This window comes from Thamnophis elegans, chromosome 1, assembly GCF_009769535.1.
Source record: "Thamnophis elegans isolate rThaEle1 chromosome 1, rThaEle1.pri, whole genome shotgun sequence".
NCBI classification, from domain to species: domain Eukaryota; kingdom Metazoa; phylum Chordata; class Lepidosauria; order Squamata; family Colubridae; genus Thamnophis; species Thamnophis elegans.
The window spans coordinates 152,267,805-152,282,054 of record NC_045541.1 but is presented as its reverse complement, the minus strand read 5'-3'; the positions used below and the strand labels follow the sequence as shown (position 1 = coordinate 152,282,054).

Genomic DNA, 14,250 nt, shown 5'->3' with positions numbered 1-14,250 from the left:
TAGCGCAAACAGTAATTTGCTGCCTTAATTCTGATATCCTGATGTTCAGTAAATCCATAATTTGGCTTGCTAAACTGTGCTTCCCTAGTCCTAGTAGCATAGAGAGAGGGAAACATCACTAAGGTCTGGGTTCTGTCTTGCAAATGAAAAAGCTGGAGAGATGCAGAAATGATGTAACTTCTTTGAAAAACTGGCAGCATTATTTTTGCCAGGTAGTTGCTGTTTTTGCATTTTTCATTTCCTCATAAAATCCTAGCAGCATCCCCATCACACCTGCAATTTTTGTATTCAGCAGCAGAGACTAGAGCTCAACAGCAGAGTACACACTTTGCATGTAAAAAAAAAAGTCCAAGCTTGATTCCTAGTATCTTCAAATAGAAATGATTCCTGTTTGATAACTTAGACCAGTGATGGGCAACCTTTTTGGCGTGGTGTGTCAAAAATCGCCAAAAAATCGAGCATAACCTGCGTTGTGTGTCACTTCGACAAAAACATAATTTTGCGCAATTTATAGTTGCTGCTAATGGCGCTCACAGTTCCCGTTGGCACTCCGCTGTTCCCTGCTGTGGTGCGGTCGTAACCGACAGTCCCAGGAGTAGACTCTCTGTGCCGGCCTGACTGGAGAGAGGCGCGCACTGTTCCCGCGCTCCTCTCCTGCGGGTCCTCCCTCGCCGCGCTGATGACATGTGTGCGCACGGCATGCACGCCTTACCAGCAGCCCCTGCGCTCAGAAAGCGGCGGCGGCGATACAGTAAGTGAGTGTGGGCGGGGGAGATCACACGTCCTGCCCCCCCCCCTCCCGTTCCTCCAGCACAGATTCTTTCATCCTCAGCGGCCGTGCAGGAGCCGAGGATGAATCGCATGAAATCCTGTGCGTGTCACCCCAAATGGCTACGCGTGTCAGCACTGACACGCGTGTCATAGGTTCGCCATCACTGACTTAGACGAACCTATAACTTAGAGAAACTGTCTGTCAGAGTACAGACAGTACTGAACCCGATTACTGATTTGTTAAAAGTGGCTTCCTCCATTTTTATTGCTGCATTTACATTCAGTGCATTATGCATCTAGTTGACATTGCAGTTGCTTTGAGTATCACATATCATTTCTCAGGGGATTGCATTTATTCAGGCCCATTTTCCAGCAGATTTTCAACATGCATTTCTGGCAGCTTCCAGTGATCTACAATATAGCAGTCCCAGAGAGCCCTTGGACATAGTTCTTTACTTTTACTTGATCTGTCTATGCATCCCTTGAGTCTCATGTTGCAGCAGTGGCTGCAGTGTGCTGTTTGATATTTCCATTGAGATCAGCAGAACAAAGATTTGCAGTAAGTTTTCCTTCTATGCTTGTGTGTCTGTGGGTAGCAATAACATGATTTATTTTATACTGACATTTTTATAAAAAGCACCACTTGGAAATAATTCTTCTGCAAACTGGGACAAATCCAGATTTTAGAAATGAAGAAACAGAGCCATGGGGAATCGTCAGCATTTAGAAGAACCAATGAAGAGTGTGTGGACTTTCCTAGTTGAGAATTGCAAACTAAAAGGCTATCACTTTTTAGCATGAAGAAGGGGAAGGAAGGATCGTCTGGAAGCACAGGACATGTTTAACATAATTATTTTTTACTAACATCCCAAGAAACACTAACTAAGTCTACATTGTGAAAATCATATATCTAGAAATTTAAGAATAGGATCTTTGTAAGTACATTGGGATCCGAGAATTTGTTTATTACCAAGCTAAAACTAAAATCACATTTTTCACCTACAAGTCCATATTGTATTTCAAGTGTACAGCCTAATTAATTGTTGGAATGCCAGTTTTTAATGTTCACAGTTTGTTAGGGTGAGTCAACAGATTGTAGGTGACAACCCAGGTTCAGGTATAACCCTTATACCTTCACAACCAGATTGTAGCTCATGTGTTCTGTGTGGAGATTCATTTGAAGATACAACATAAGACAGAAATGAGTTTGTTACATGGAACTACACAATATCTATCTATCTATCTATCTATCTATCTATCTATCTATCTATCTATCTCTATCTCTATCTCTATCTCTATCTCTATCTCTATCTCTATCTCTATCTCTATCTCTATATCTATATCTATATCTATATCTATATCTATATCTATATAGCCATCCTTGTATTTATTTATGTAACATTCTTAATCAAGTCATTTAACGATATAGCAGCTTTATTTGTAAGCTTGGTTGGTTTTTGTTGTGGAATAATGCACTGTGAAAACCCAACCCATTTGGTTACTATTTAGTTCAGTGAATTGAGTGAACCCATTTAAAATGGATTACTTTCTTGGCAAAGTACTTGATTGCAAACTGAGTACAAGCCAGCAGTATGATGTGGCTGCAAACAAAACAATAGAACTACATTTTTCAAATCACGGGAGGTAAGGAATCTATTTTCCTGTAGAGTCAAGGGAGAGGTTACACGTGGGTATAGTCACAGTCTGATTGGTCCATAGACTGAGGGAATTTTCTTTAACATTCCACTATTCCTCATTGGCTCCCAGTTTCCTCTCAGTCTTTTGGTCCAAGCACTGCTTTGGCTCTTAGGTAGGAAATCTTAAATTCATAGAAAATTCGTTACAAAATTAATTTGACTAATTGATTACTTTAAATCCAAATTCAAAATTAACTAGCTGTTGCCCCAAGGGACAGTCGTTTCTGTCTCACTTGAGGCAGAAGAGCCAGTTACGCATTTCCTCCTTCCTCGTGGGGTGAGGATCCCTGTCTGATCCCCGGGCCAGCGGAGGTGACAGGCTCCGCTGGACAGCTGTGAGGGAGCGCAGAGATGGCTGAGAGAGGCACGGCTCCGCTGAGTCTGCCTCTTGGAGGAGGAAGCACGCCGTGGCTTCAAAGACCCAAACCAAGTTTTTTCAGCGCCAGCAGCTAATCGGAGGTTCCACTAACGAGCCGCTTAATTTAAAACGACTCATTGCGGCTTTTCCGATGTTCTGGAACTCACCCTTGCTTCTAGCCTAACGTTCAAAGCTACAGCTGGAGAGCTCGAGCTGCGGCCCTTGGAAGTCAGGCTCCGGCGGCAGTGACAGTCGGCAGTACGATCAGTGACTCGGGCAGCCATTTTACATCAGCCATGTGGAGGCAGCCATTTTCTGACGCCTAGTGGCGGCCGCTTCAGCCCTGCATCACGGCCATTAATCGGGGCCAGCAGGCAACTCACTGGGCCAATTCTTCTCTGCAGTCCAGCTTGCGCAGAGCACGTGAGTAGCTGCAATGGCTGCAGCTAGACCTGAGCTTCCACAGGCTCCTCTGAGGCACAAAGTGAGAGTAGAGAAAGGGATTATGACAGGCCCAGGACCAGAGCTGCGGCTGTCAAATCTACTGCCGATCAGCGATCCTCCAGAGCCGCAGTTAGAGATGAACAGAGATGACAGTGGGCTCTGGAGAAGAGAATTGCTAGGGCTGAGAAGCAGGCCCAGGGCACCAAGCCGGACTCCCCCAGTAGAACCAGGTCTCCCATTAGGCCCACTTCTCTCCAATCTGCTTCTCCCCCCAGGGTGTTGAGCCCTTCCTTTGTTTCTCTTGTCAGGCCTGGTGGGCACCTAAGACAGGGAATCTCTCCCTTCCCTTCGGCCTCCCCGAGGGCTATTGCGGATGATGGGGGGATCCATTGGTGTGCAGTTCTAGAGATTACCATGTTTCTGTTGGATTAGCACCCCAAGGGCCTCCTGCTCCAGGTCCATCGCAGAATGAGTTGGAAGAACTGGAGCTGCTTCCCGAAAGTACTGAAAGGCTGATTTCTACAGCCATCTCTAAGGGCATTGCCACTGGCCTATCCCAGAGAGATAGGGTTTCACAAAGTGGCAGATTGATATCATACAGAAGAAAGCCCAAACCTCTTTCCTTCCAGAGTTCCAAGCACAAAATAATAGATTTAAATTACAGAAAGTAATATTCCAGTCAAATTAGAAAAGCTCCCAAATTGTTCGGAAAAAAAACTGATAGTGGAACTAAATACTCCAAGAGATATAGACTTCCTTTCACTGGATAGGTTCAAGCAGAAGCTGGTTCAGATATCCCCTTGGATCAGAGGTGTATTCAGCAGGTTCTGATCAGTTCTGGAGAACCGGTAGCAGGAATTTTGAGTAGTTTTGAGTAGTTCTGAGAACCGGTAAATACCATCTCTGACTGTCCCCGCCCCCATCTATTCTCTCCTGACTCCCAGCTGATCGGGAGGGAATGGGGATTTTGCAGTGCCACGCCCACCAAGCCACATCCACAGATCCAGTAGTAAAATTTTTTGAATCCCAACCCTACCTTGGATATATTGGAGAAGCATTGAGGGAGGCCTGTTTGATGGCTGGTCTGTTTCTGTAGAATTAACTCATCTCAGAAATATGGACTTCTACTATCGTATCATAAAAGGTCACTTTTATTTTGTATATTTTTTGAAATCTGAGTATCTGCTCATGTTGCCCAAGGTGATAACAGGGGCAATAGAGGCAATGTTATTGTTTTATAGATTTTCTTTCCTTTAAGTGGAAAAGCCTATTTTTATTAATAGTTTAAGAAAGCTTTATGTCATGATTTGCAAAATGCTTTATTCTGTGAACCTCCTGATGTCTCTTGGAACAGTAAATAAAATGAGGTTACAAATAAATAAATGTGTGTAGTAGAATGTGTAGTTAAAAAACTGCCCTCTACGCCTCATCTTCACTGTAACAATTTAGTTTTTCTTTACATGAACCCTTATAACAATGCAGAGAGAGTTATGTTATAATAAATATAAATCACTAAAAACATTGAGGCTCAAAATATTTAAATTTACTTATAGCATCTAAATTTTCACATACTCTATTTTTTCCAAGCTGATAGATATGAATTAGGCCCATCCTTTAAAAAAAAAAACTTCATGGTGTAGGGATTGACTTCTTTAAAGAACAAGGCCATTGTTTTCAGGATGCTGCTACCTGCAGTAGACTGATTGAGAATATGATTTGCATCATGCCTTTAGATGAAGTGAAGATTTTGAGATATTCTTCTATTTGTAAAGTGTATTTTCTTTCATTTCCAATTATTTTAGGCATACTTTACTGTTTACCTTGCAGTTTTTATACAATTACCACCTCAAAATGGTAGAAAACCACACTATTGATTTTTTGCTAGAGAGGGGTTTGTGTGTATGTGTGTGTGTGTGTGTGTGTGTGTTTGTGTGTTTTTTTGCAAAGAGAGCTTTGATGGTGACAGGATACTGACTGCTGATTTATGAGTATTAAGAATTAAGTCTAGTCTGGTCTGACTTTTGGTGTAAAAGTTAAACTGACACAATGCTTAACATTGACACTAATCCACACTGTCATAATCAGATTGTTTGAATGGAATCATTTGGGAGCTGCTATCCATCTCAAGACTTTAGCACACAGGTTGGACTATAAATGCTAAATATAATCAATTCAAGGCTGTGTAAATAATACCTCTGGGGAAATAACTGGGTTTGCTTTAGATACAATAGGAGAATTGCAGTCGGTATCTCAGGCCAATTCACACAACCAATAAAAAGTTTCCATAGCTCACATCAGCAGGTTTCCATGTTTTTATATGCAGGAGTACCCCCTGCATATAGGGATGCAGAGGGATATAGATCATCACATGAACTATTGAACACAAGGGAGTATAGTATGAATTAGGCCCAGGCAGGTAGATCATCTCATTTATAAAAAAAAAAACCCTTCATACAGGTGCAATAATATTGGCAAAAGTAAAGGTTTTATGGTTGGCTTACATATAATAACTAATAAATATCAAATTATGCTATCTGTTTTAATATAATTTTATTAGAAATTTTTAAATGAGTAAAAGAAAAAAGTACAGAAAATGAACTTGAAAAATAAAAGGTATACAAAACTTTAAAAAGAAAAAGCTATTTAAAGAAACAACTTCTGAACTTCTTTATAAGAGTTACAGATGTAGCATTGTGGAGTCAGTACTCCAGAGTCACTCTTTCATAATTCCACCCTGAGCTAGATATATTTTCTTCTATTGAAACTTAATATCACTCCTCTCCCTTTATTGGAAGAGAGCCAGTCAAAACAAATAAGCTATGTGATCATTATCATAAACAATTCAGGGCTGAAACTGGAAGCACTGCAGTAGTACATTCTCATTTAGTTGTTTCATTATGATCTAAAATTAAAGAAAAATTAGATTCCCAACTCAGTTGTCCCTTTCCGTGGGCCTAATAGTTCAAATTTGGATAACAATTACATTTTATTTCCAGAGTCTACTCTTACCAATCCTCTTATCAATGCCTACTTACCAATTTCTTCTTACCAATGCCTACTTCTTAGAATTGGTATATAGTACATTGTCAGCCATTCAAAACAAAACAAAACTCTTAAAAATGGGACTTGACATGCCGAAGGAAAACATATTTTAGCCTACATTTTTAGACCTACATTTATCATTCATACATGATACATACATTGGTGGCCATTCAAAACAAAACTGATTTCAGTGCATCATTTTTAAAGGAAAGAAAATTCACAAGATCCTATTCAAGTATCCAGCTCTGGATCCATACAGTGTGGTTCTACAAAGAATTGTTAATATCATATTAAAATTTTGAGAAACCATTATTATAACTAATCACTTATACTCCCTATTCACTGTGACATCATCTGAAAATGATATAGTTGTAGCCCATTCACTGATTTCAGCAAGATTATTCTGATTGTCCCCTAAAACTCCTATTCATTATGTTTTAATTTAGCCGAAGAAGTCTGCAAAGAAACGGGAGCTAATCCAGGCCAGCACAGCAGGAGAGGCAATTGAAAAAATGTTGGAACAGAAGAAGATTTCAAGTAAAATTAATTATAATGTGTTAAGGGACCTCAACAGCAAAGGAGGTAGCACACCAAAGAAAGATGATGATACCACTGATGACAGCACCAGCACCAAGAAGTTATCAAGGAGAAAGTCTCTTGTGAATCGGAATGTGGCCAATTCGGTAAACCCAGTGGGGAAAAGGTACCACAGTTATTTATTGAAATTTGCATTGTAGCCAGTACATCTAGAACTGATGGATTGTTAATGTTTCTTTGACATTGCAATAGTGTTCATTTTATTGTGTTATGTGAGCTAGAATGAATCTATAGGTCACATCAGCTGGCAGTATCAGCATGGATTAATCATCACAGCCTGGAGGAATCTACCAGAAATGCGTAATTCAGCTGCCAGTGACTTCCTTGATAGAATTGTCAAATGTGTTATGCTAGTTCCTTTTTCCTAAATTATCAGGTTTTATATTAAATGGTATGGCAACCATGCTGAGATAGTGCATGTATGTATTCCTTTCCATGTTAATATGAAAAATAAGTAGTTATTATCTGTTGTGACATTTTGCAAGATTTGATTTAGTTCTTAGATATACTTTTAAACCAAATGCTGGTTGCTAATTACTGACTTGCACATAAAGCTTTTTAGTAAACATTGCTTGTATTTTCCTAAAATATGAGTGGAGGAAGATGCTGTTGTGCTAGCAGGAAAATAATTCCAATTTGGACATTTATTGCATTTGAAATATATGGGTATTACAGACAATTTGCACATTTCTTATTCTTGTCATATGTCTGCTGGCTATAAAACTAATATCTGCGATCTGAGCTGATTTTGTTCACTGCTCTTTCTCCCTGGCCATTGCGCAATAGTCTTTAAAGAGACAAAGTTAATTGGCCTTGCAGGCTCATCCAGAGCATCTTAGTGATACCAGGTGAGTTTCCTAAAGAACATCTTGCCCCAATAAAGAATCAGTTGCTTTCTCTGTGGTTGATGTCTGCTCATCTGTCTCTGTTTCCCCTCTCTATCAAAGCTAAACCTTTACTGACTTCCTCTTCAGGGCAGGGCTATTGAGTAAATTGATGCAAAGGGAGAGCATGATGCAAAATGACAGTTAAGGCTCTAGGGGGCAGAGGTTACTTCTGGCTTAGAATTTGTTCCAGTGCCAGGGTTCCATGATTCATCCAGCACCATCCAATTTCTGAATAACTGTCAGCAGCCCCAAATATGACCATGCATCATATTGCATTGTTGCAGATAATAATGTATAATCTAGCAGCACTGGTAGCAGCTGCTATCATCACTATTGTTTATTCTTTATAAACTGGCTTGAAACTTGCAGCTGAATGATAATTTAACTGTATTTACAATAACAAAATTATACAAAGTGCTTACACACGTTAATCTGCTTTCTGTAATAGAAACCTTACTTTCTACTTAAGTCCTGCTCCTATTATTTCTGGATTCTGCAACTGATTCTTCTTCCTGTTTACTAACTAAAGTCACATTTCCTTACAACCATAGTTATAGACAAACAACTTACCTGTTTTTGAAAGCATTTTTTACCAAATCCCCTGTCACAAGAAATTTTGTATTACAATCAGAAATGGAATTGTTTTTTCCTTCCCTAATCAATGTTTTTCACCCACAAATAGCTTATTTCCAATGAATAAAATAGACTGTGAAAGCAATCCAGCTGCTGGGTCTTTCATATCTGAATTAGTGGTATGAGAGTTTGCTCAAAAATCTCCTATTAATTGTTGTTGCTCATATGGTGCTTTAAATCATAATTGATCTCTCCGTAAAATGATCCACATTACTTGAGATACAAAATCTGTTCCACTCTAATGCATTAATCTCTGAATCTAGGACTTTTCTGTTTCAAGTCACTGTTGTCCATTGTCCATGAAATTTCTATGCCCATTTAACCTCAATAATGCTAGGTGTACCGCAAAAGGATTCTAAATCTTTGGCATTTTGGCATGTGATGCATTATTGCTAAAGGATAACAGGAAAAGTACAAAAATATGAGGTTTTCATAAGCATATGGTTGTCAACCATTATGATGAAAAAAATAGTAATGAAAGGTGTATTGTGATTTAATAGGGGAAAGTGTTGGCTTTTTTATACTTGCATCACAACATCAAACACATATGGAAGTCACAGATTTTGCAACATCCGTATGGATGTTTGTGGTAGTTTTATTTAAAATGCTAGGACAATGGGAGTCCCTCGGTGAAGGAGATGGGTGGTTTAAAAAATAGGTAGGTAGATAGGGGTAGGTGGGTGGGTGGACAAACGGACAGTTTTTTAGTATTATGACATAATAAAACATATTCAGAGAGAACTTGGGAGTGCTTTTTTGCATCAGAATGTGCAATTAGCAGTGATAGCAAACAGTTTTTGTACTGTTTCAGAGAAACCTATATTGATGCATCAATGAAGACATCTGGAGTTAGCTTGTCTCAAAGGAGATTATATCTTTATAGTTCAGAGTTTAAATACTTGTTTATCAGTAAAGCTCTCCAAATTCAATCTCCAGCATCACCGATGGAAAAGATATTTTTGTAGTATGGTTAAGAAATATGTTTGCTTTAAAACCTGAACAGTCACTACCTGCCAAGAATGGACTATACTGAGTTGAACAAACCAGTTGTCTGATCTGACAGATGGCAGCACCATAGCATCATCATTGGAAAAGAGTGGATGCTTTTGCAATGAGGAAAAAGCTATTTCAAGTCTAAAGGTTATTTTGATTATCTTAGTATTAAAGATTTACAGCAGTCTTCTTTTTATTATTTTCCTCCATTATTGTAACAGCAATACCTTATGCATGATACTAATTCATTTCTTTGTTCAGCATTATTTCAAGATGTAATGCATAATTCCTTTGTTCAGATTTGTTCTTCTGAGGTGTTAATAGATAAATGCATTTTAGCCATATAATAATCACAGTAATTTATGTGCAATTAAGAATAAAACGTGCTCCACTTCTCATTTGACAGTGAAACTCCTTGTGTGTCTCCACCCAGAAATTGTTAGCACAGATAATTTGTAGTGATTAACAATCTTCTTGGATTTAGTTTAGATACCTTAAATGTTGAGTAATTTTTACATGGCAAAAGGAGATGGCTGTCAAATAGCCAACTCTAAGTTGCAGATAGTTTAACTAAAAGTCAAACCTTCTCCATTAGCTAATGTTGCAGATAAAAATTGCTATGTTTATGTACAACAGTAGAAAACCAGAATTGTACTAATTCCTGACTTCCAGGAGGCATCAATCCTGCACAGAAGAGTAGCTAAATTAACCAGGAATTGAAAGTTTCCCAGGGTTTCCCAGTGAGATTTCTGGTTGCTGTTACCAAGCTGATTGGAATTCATGAGTCAGAATTGAAGAAGCTTCTTGTATGAGACATTAAATGTCAAGGACAAGACAGTCCAGTTTCCTTTTGACAAAGCATCTCTGGGATGTCCAGAAACAATCCTGAGTTGTAATCCTGGCTAATTTAGCTATGAGAATACTGGATTTGGCTGTGAGAGTCAGTGACTAGACTCTCTAGCATACAACTTATCTATAGTAAGATAGGATTTTTTTGGACATCTGTTTTATCATTACTGAAGTTAGTGACTCCTATGGTGATGCATAATTTGTAGGGCCTTACAGAATGAATTACTTTGATTCTAGTCTATCTAATGATTTCCCCCCTTCTCTTCCATTGTTAGTGTTAATAAGAGTTTAGCACTGTTTACATGGGGTAGCCATGGTTCTTAGCTTCCTTGACATCTACACATGAGTTTGAGAAGTTGCAGAAGAGAATTTGATAGACATAAAGCAAGATAAACATTTGTAATGGTAAATTCCAAATTATGCTTTAAGTGTGGTTGCTGAGGGCTGAATATTATTTTTAGGGAAAGTTGTTGAACTGCACCAATGCAACACTGCGTTTCACAGTCCCAAATCCTTGCCATAGAAAGACTATAGAGAAATAGTGTGCTTTGAATTTCAGATTTGCTAGTGGATATAGAAAGTTAAGTGTAATTTGTATAATTTAACCTAACTGTCCTTGCTGCCACTATAGTCTCTCAGATTTAAATGGTACTGTGCAATATAATAATGAAATAATAAATGTTTTGGAAGCTATTTGCTGGTTTGGAAATATTTGTGGGATTTCAGAAAGGACATTTTAAGGATCAAGAAAACCTTTAATTCTAGTGTGTTATCTAATTATGTACAATATGATTGTTTTATCACAAGTGGGATGCAATTATCTGTTTATTTAAAAACGGCAAATGACGCGACATACTCTGGCAAAATACCAGATATGCCCATAAATGTGGGGATTAATAAAGAGAGATGTGCTTGTGTTTGGGGGAGGCGGAAAGGGGGAAAAGGAGAATATGTTTACGCAGATTCAATTCTCTGTACATGTGTTTTAATTATATTTTTTGCTGTATGTAATTGGAACCTGCCTAATAGAAAAAAGGTCAAATATAATTTTCACACAGAAAATGCTTTGCTTTAAGCATTTCCCTTCTACTGAGTGTACAGTGCTTACTATAGCTAAACATCATCAATTCATTCCTCATTATTTTTATTTTTGTCTTAACTCTTACCCAGGTTGTGAAGCATGGGACATTGTTATTGGCCAAGTGTTATAAATATGTAGTTTAAAAGACATTTCTTTTATAAATGCGGCAAAATTAATATCTATTCCATGTTTAATTTTTCATGAATTTTTCCAAGCTGATGGAAATAGACTGTGATGTCTAGTGAAATTTTTGCATATTATGCTTAAACTGAATTCCTTATTACATCGTTTTTGATCTGTTATATCAAATATATCTGTTAGCAAAGGATTATTGAAGTCCTTATCGTATAAAAAAGGTTTCACTATTTCATGTTACATAAAAATAGCAATATGTGAAGCTAGGCAATATTATAAAAGGAATAAATGTGTTGCGTTAATCTTGTCAAAATCTAGGAAGAAAAGAAATAGATTTGCAAAAGACACTGGGAGGTTTTACAACAGAAGCTTCTTTTTGTGTGTGCATTACAGGCTTTGAGAGGCTTCATGTGGGATCAGGAAATATTTTATTAGAATACTGAATTTGAATATCAGGCTTATTGTAACATTGTTCTTGTTCTATTTATCAGAGATAAGTTTTAGAGATGGTTTTAGGGTACTACCCTGGACTCATTGATATCAATCTAGCTCTGGATTTATTTCAGAGTTTTAGATTAGTATCCAAGTTTATATTAAATTCCAGCCTATCTGCTGTATTCATAGTTATATTTATAGAAGACCAATGGATAGAACCTGAATTATCTATGAAAAATAAAATTCAATATATGCAGTATGTATAAATATGGGTTCAGTTCTTTGCAGCAATTAGTATATCTTGTCCAAAGAGAAAGGGATGATGAAAAGCCCTGGGCACTTCCAAAAGTTGAAAAATATTTGGTGCTTTTGCTTAGGAAGGTCAACTGTTCAGAATTAATTCTTCCTTTCATTATCTGTTTTAACAGCTTTGGAGGGGAGTTTGATTGATTTGAATCTTGCCCTCAAGCTTCTATCACTTCCTTGCCAAAGTGTGAAAAGACTTCTGCCTATAATTTGATGTGTTTGGTCGTCCCAGTTTCTTAATGGAGCTCCTATGAATATAGTGGCTCCCATGAATGACCTTGCATGAAGTTAGGACAAGCCTTTTTCTTGTTCTCAAATAAATTAACAAGTAACCGATCTTCTAAACCCGCTAGCAATACTGTACTCTGGCAAATGCTTTTTAAAACTAGGAACAAGGATAACTTCATAGTAAGAGAAGAGATAGTGGAAGAAAAATTAATAAAAATTCAACATTAATTGAATACCTCAAAACCATATTCATTTTTGAGTGTCAGTTAGATAAGAAAGACATAGGGTTTCAGCTTTGATAAAGAAAACCTTCAACAAAATTGCACACTACTGGACATATTGTTAGAAAGAAAGTTTTTGATAGGTCTTCACCTTTCTTTCTCTTGTCTTATATAATCAAAGGTATATTTTGGACAGAAATGCCTCAGGTTTGTGTTAGGTAGAAGATACAAGTATTTCAGCTAGGGCATTAGGATTTAAAGCTTGCTCCTGAGTATATTTCATAGTTATTTGCCAAATAAAAAATGGGAGAGAGATATCTGTCATCAACTTTCATTGGACAACTAGATTAGTGTACTAGATTATAGAATGTCTGTGTGTATGTATATATGTATGTTTGTAGGTGCATGTATGTAAACACACACACATCCATTCATCCATCCTATATATATGGCCATTCATCTCATAAAAGACATGCCTCTGAACAGTATACAATAAAAACCATAAAACAATGATATAAAAAGTATTCCAGAAATCCCAAGAATTAAAAATTACTATTACAGATGTAATTGGAGAGAAGCGGTCCTTCAAATAATCTGGTCCATGTCATAAATAACTTTCAGTCTTCAATGGATTGATTTAGATATATCTACCTACCTACTGTTCTATCTAACTGCTTATCTAGAATTAAAATAAAATTCCACTTGCAGCATAAAAATATATATTATTTATCTGCCATTATATTCTTCTATATTCCTGTGTGACTTTTAAGGGTTGCACATGTAGGGAATACATGTAGTTGAAGGTTGAATTGTGGAGTTCTTGGTGCTCTCTGAAATTTGTTTTTTTTCCCCTTTTCTTCCAGACATATTTTTTTGCCAACTAGGTAACACCTAATCTAGGGATTTGCACATGAAACATAAAATAGGACAGAAAATGCTAATTAGTAAGAGCAGCTGAATAACATGCTAATAACATACTAATAACAACAGCTACTGCAGCCTGTCCTAAATCTGGCAATAATTGCATGCCAGATATTTGTGGAGGAGGAGGAATCATGTTATTTATGACCTCCTGAATAACAACAGAATGGGCACCAACTGAACTCCTGGGATGGAGTGCAGAAACCACAGGGCAGAAATATTGTCCCCATCCATAACTTCTCCAGTGGGAAGATCTTAAGCATCTTTTCCACAGAGGATAAAATAGGCAGGCCAGTTTTATTCTTCTAAGTACAACATAATTGTTTTCTGCATGTTGACACATAAACTTAGATGTCCCTGAGGAGGCTATTGAAGCCACTCTGCAAAGCCTTTAAAAAGAGACAATGCCTTTCAAAGAAAAAAGTTCCAAAGGATCACTCTGGCTGCTCTACAGAGAGCTTATGCAAATGGTTGGAGCAGCATACTGGAAACACTTATTATACTTGAGGAAAAGAAGACTCTTGCAGAATCAAGCAATAGCATACAGAGTTCATTTTAATAATAATCTAAGATAGCCCCAATTCATTTACAAATGAATTGTATAAATAACTATGAACATCTTTAAAAGCTCAAGAATCATTTCCAGACTTAG

At 37.5% G+C, this 14,250-nt stretch overlaps 1 protein-coding gene across 1 annotated transcript in view; it reads left to right on the top strand.

The window, feature by feature from the left end:
- The window catches only part of BRF1 (BRF1 RNA polymerase III transcription initiation factor subunit), a 214,012-nt gene that overhangs the window by 170,167 nt on the left and 29,595 nt on the right, over nt 1-14,250 (top strand). The window contains 1 exon segment of the mRNA XM_032235340.1: nt 6,759-7,015. Within this exon segment, the coding sequence (XP_032091231.1) occupies nt 6,759-7,015 (257 nt within the window).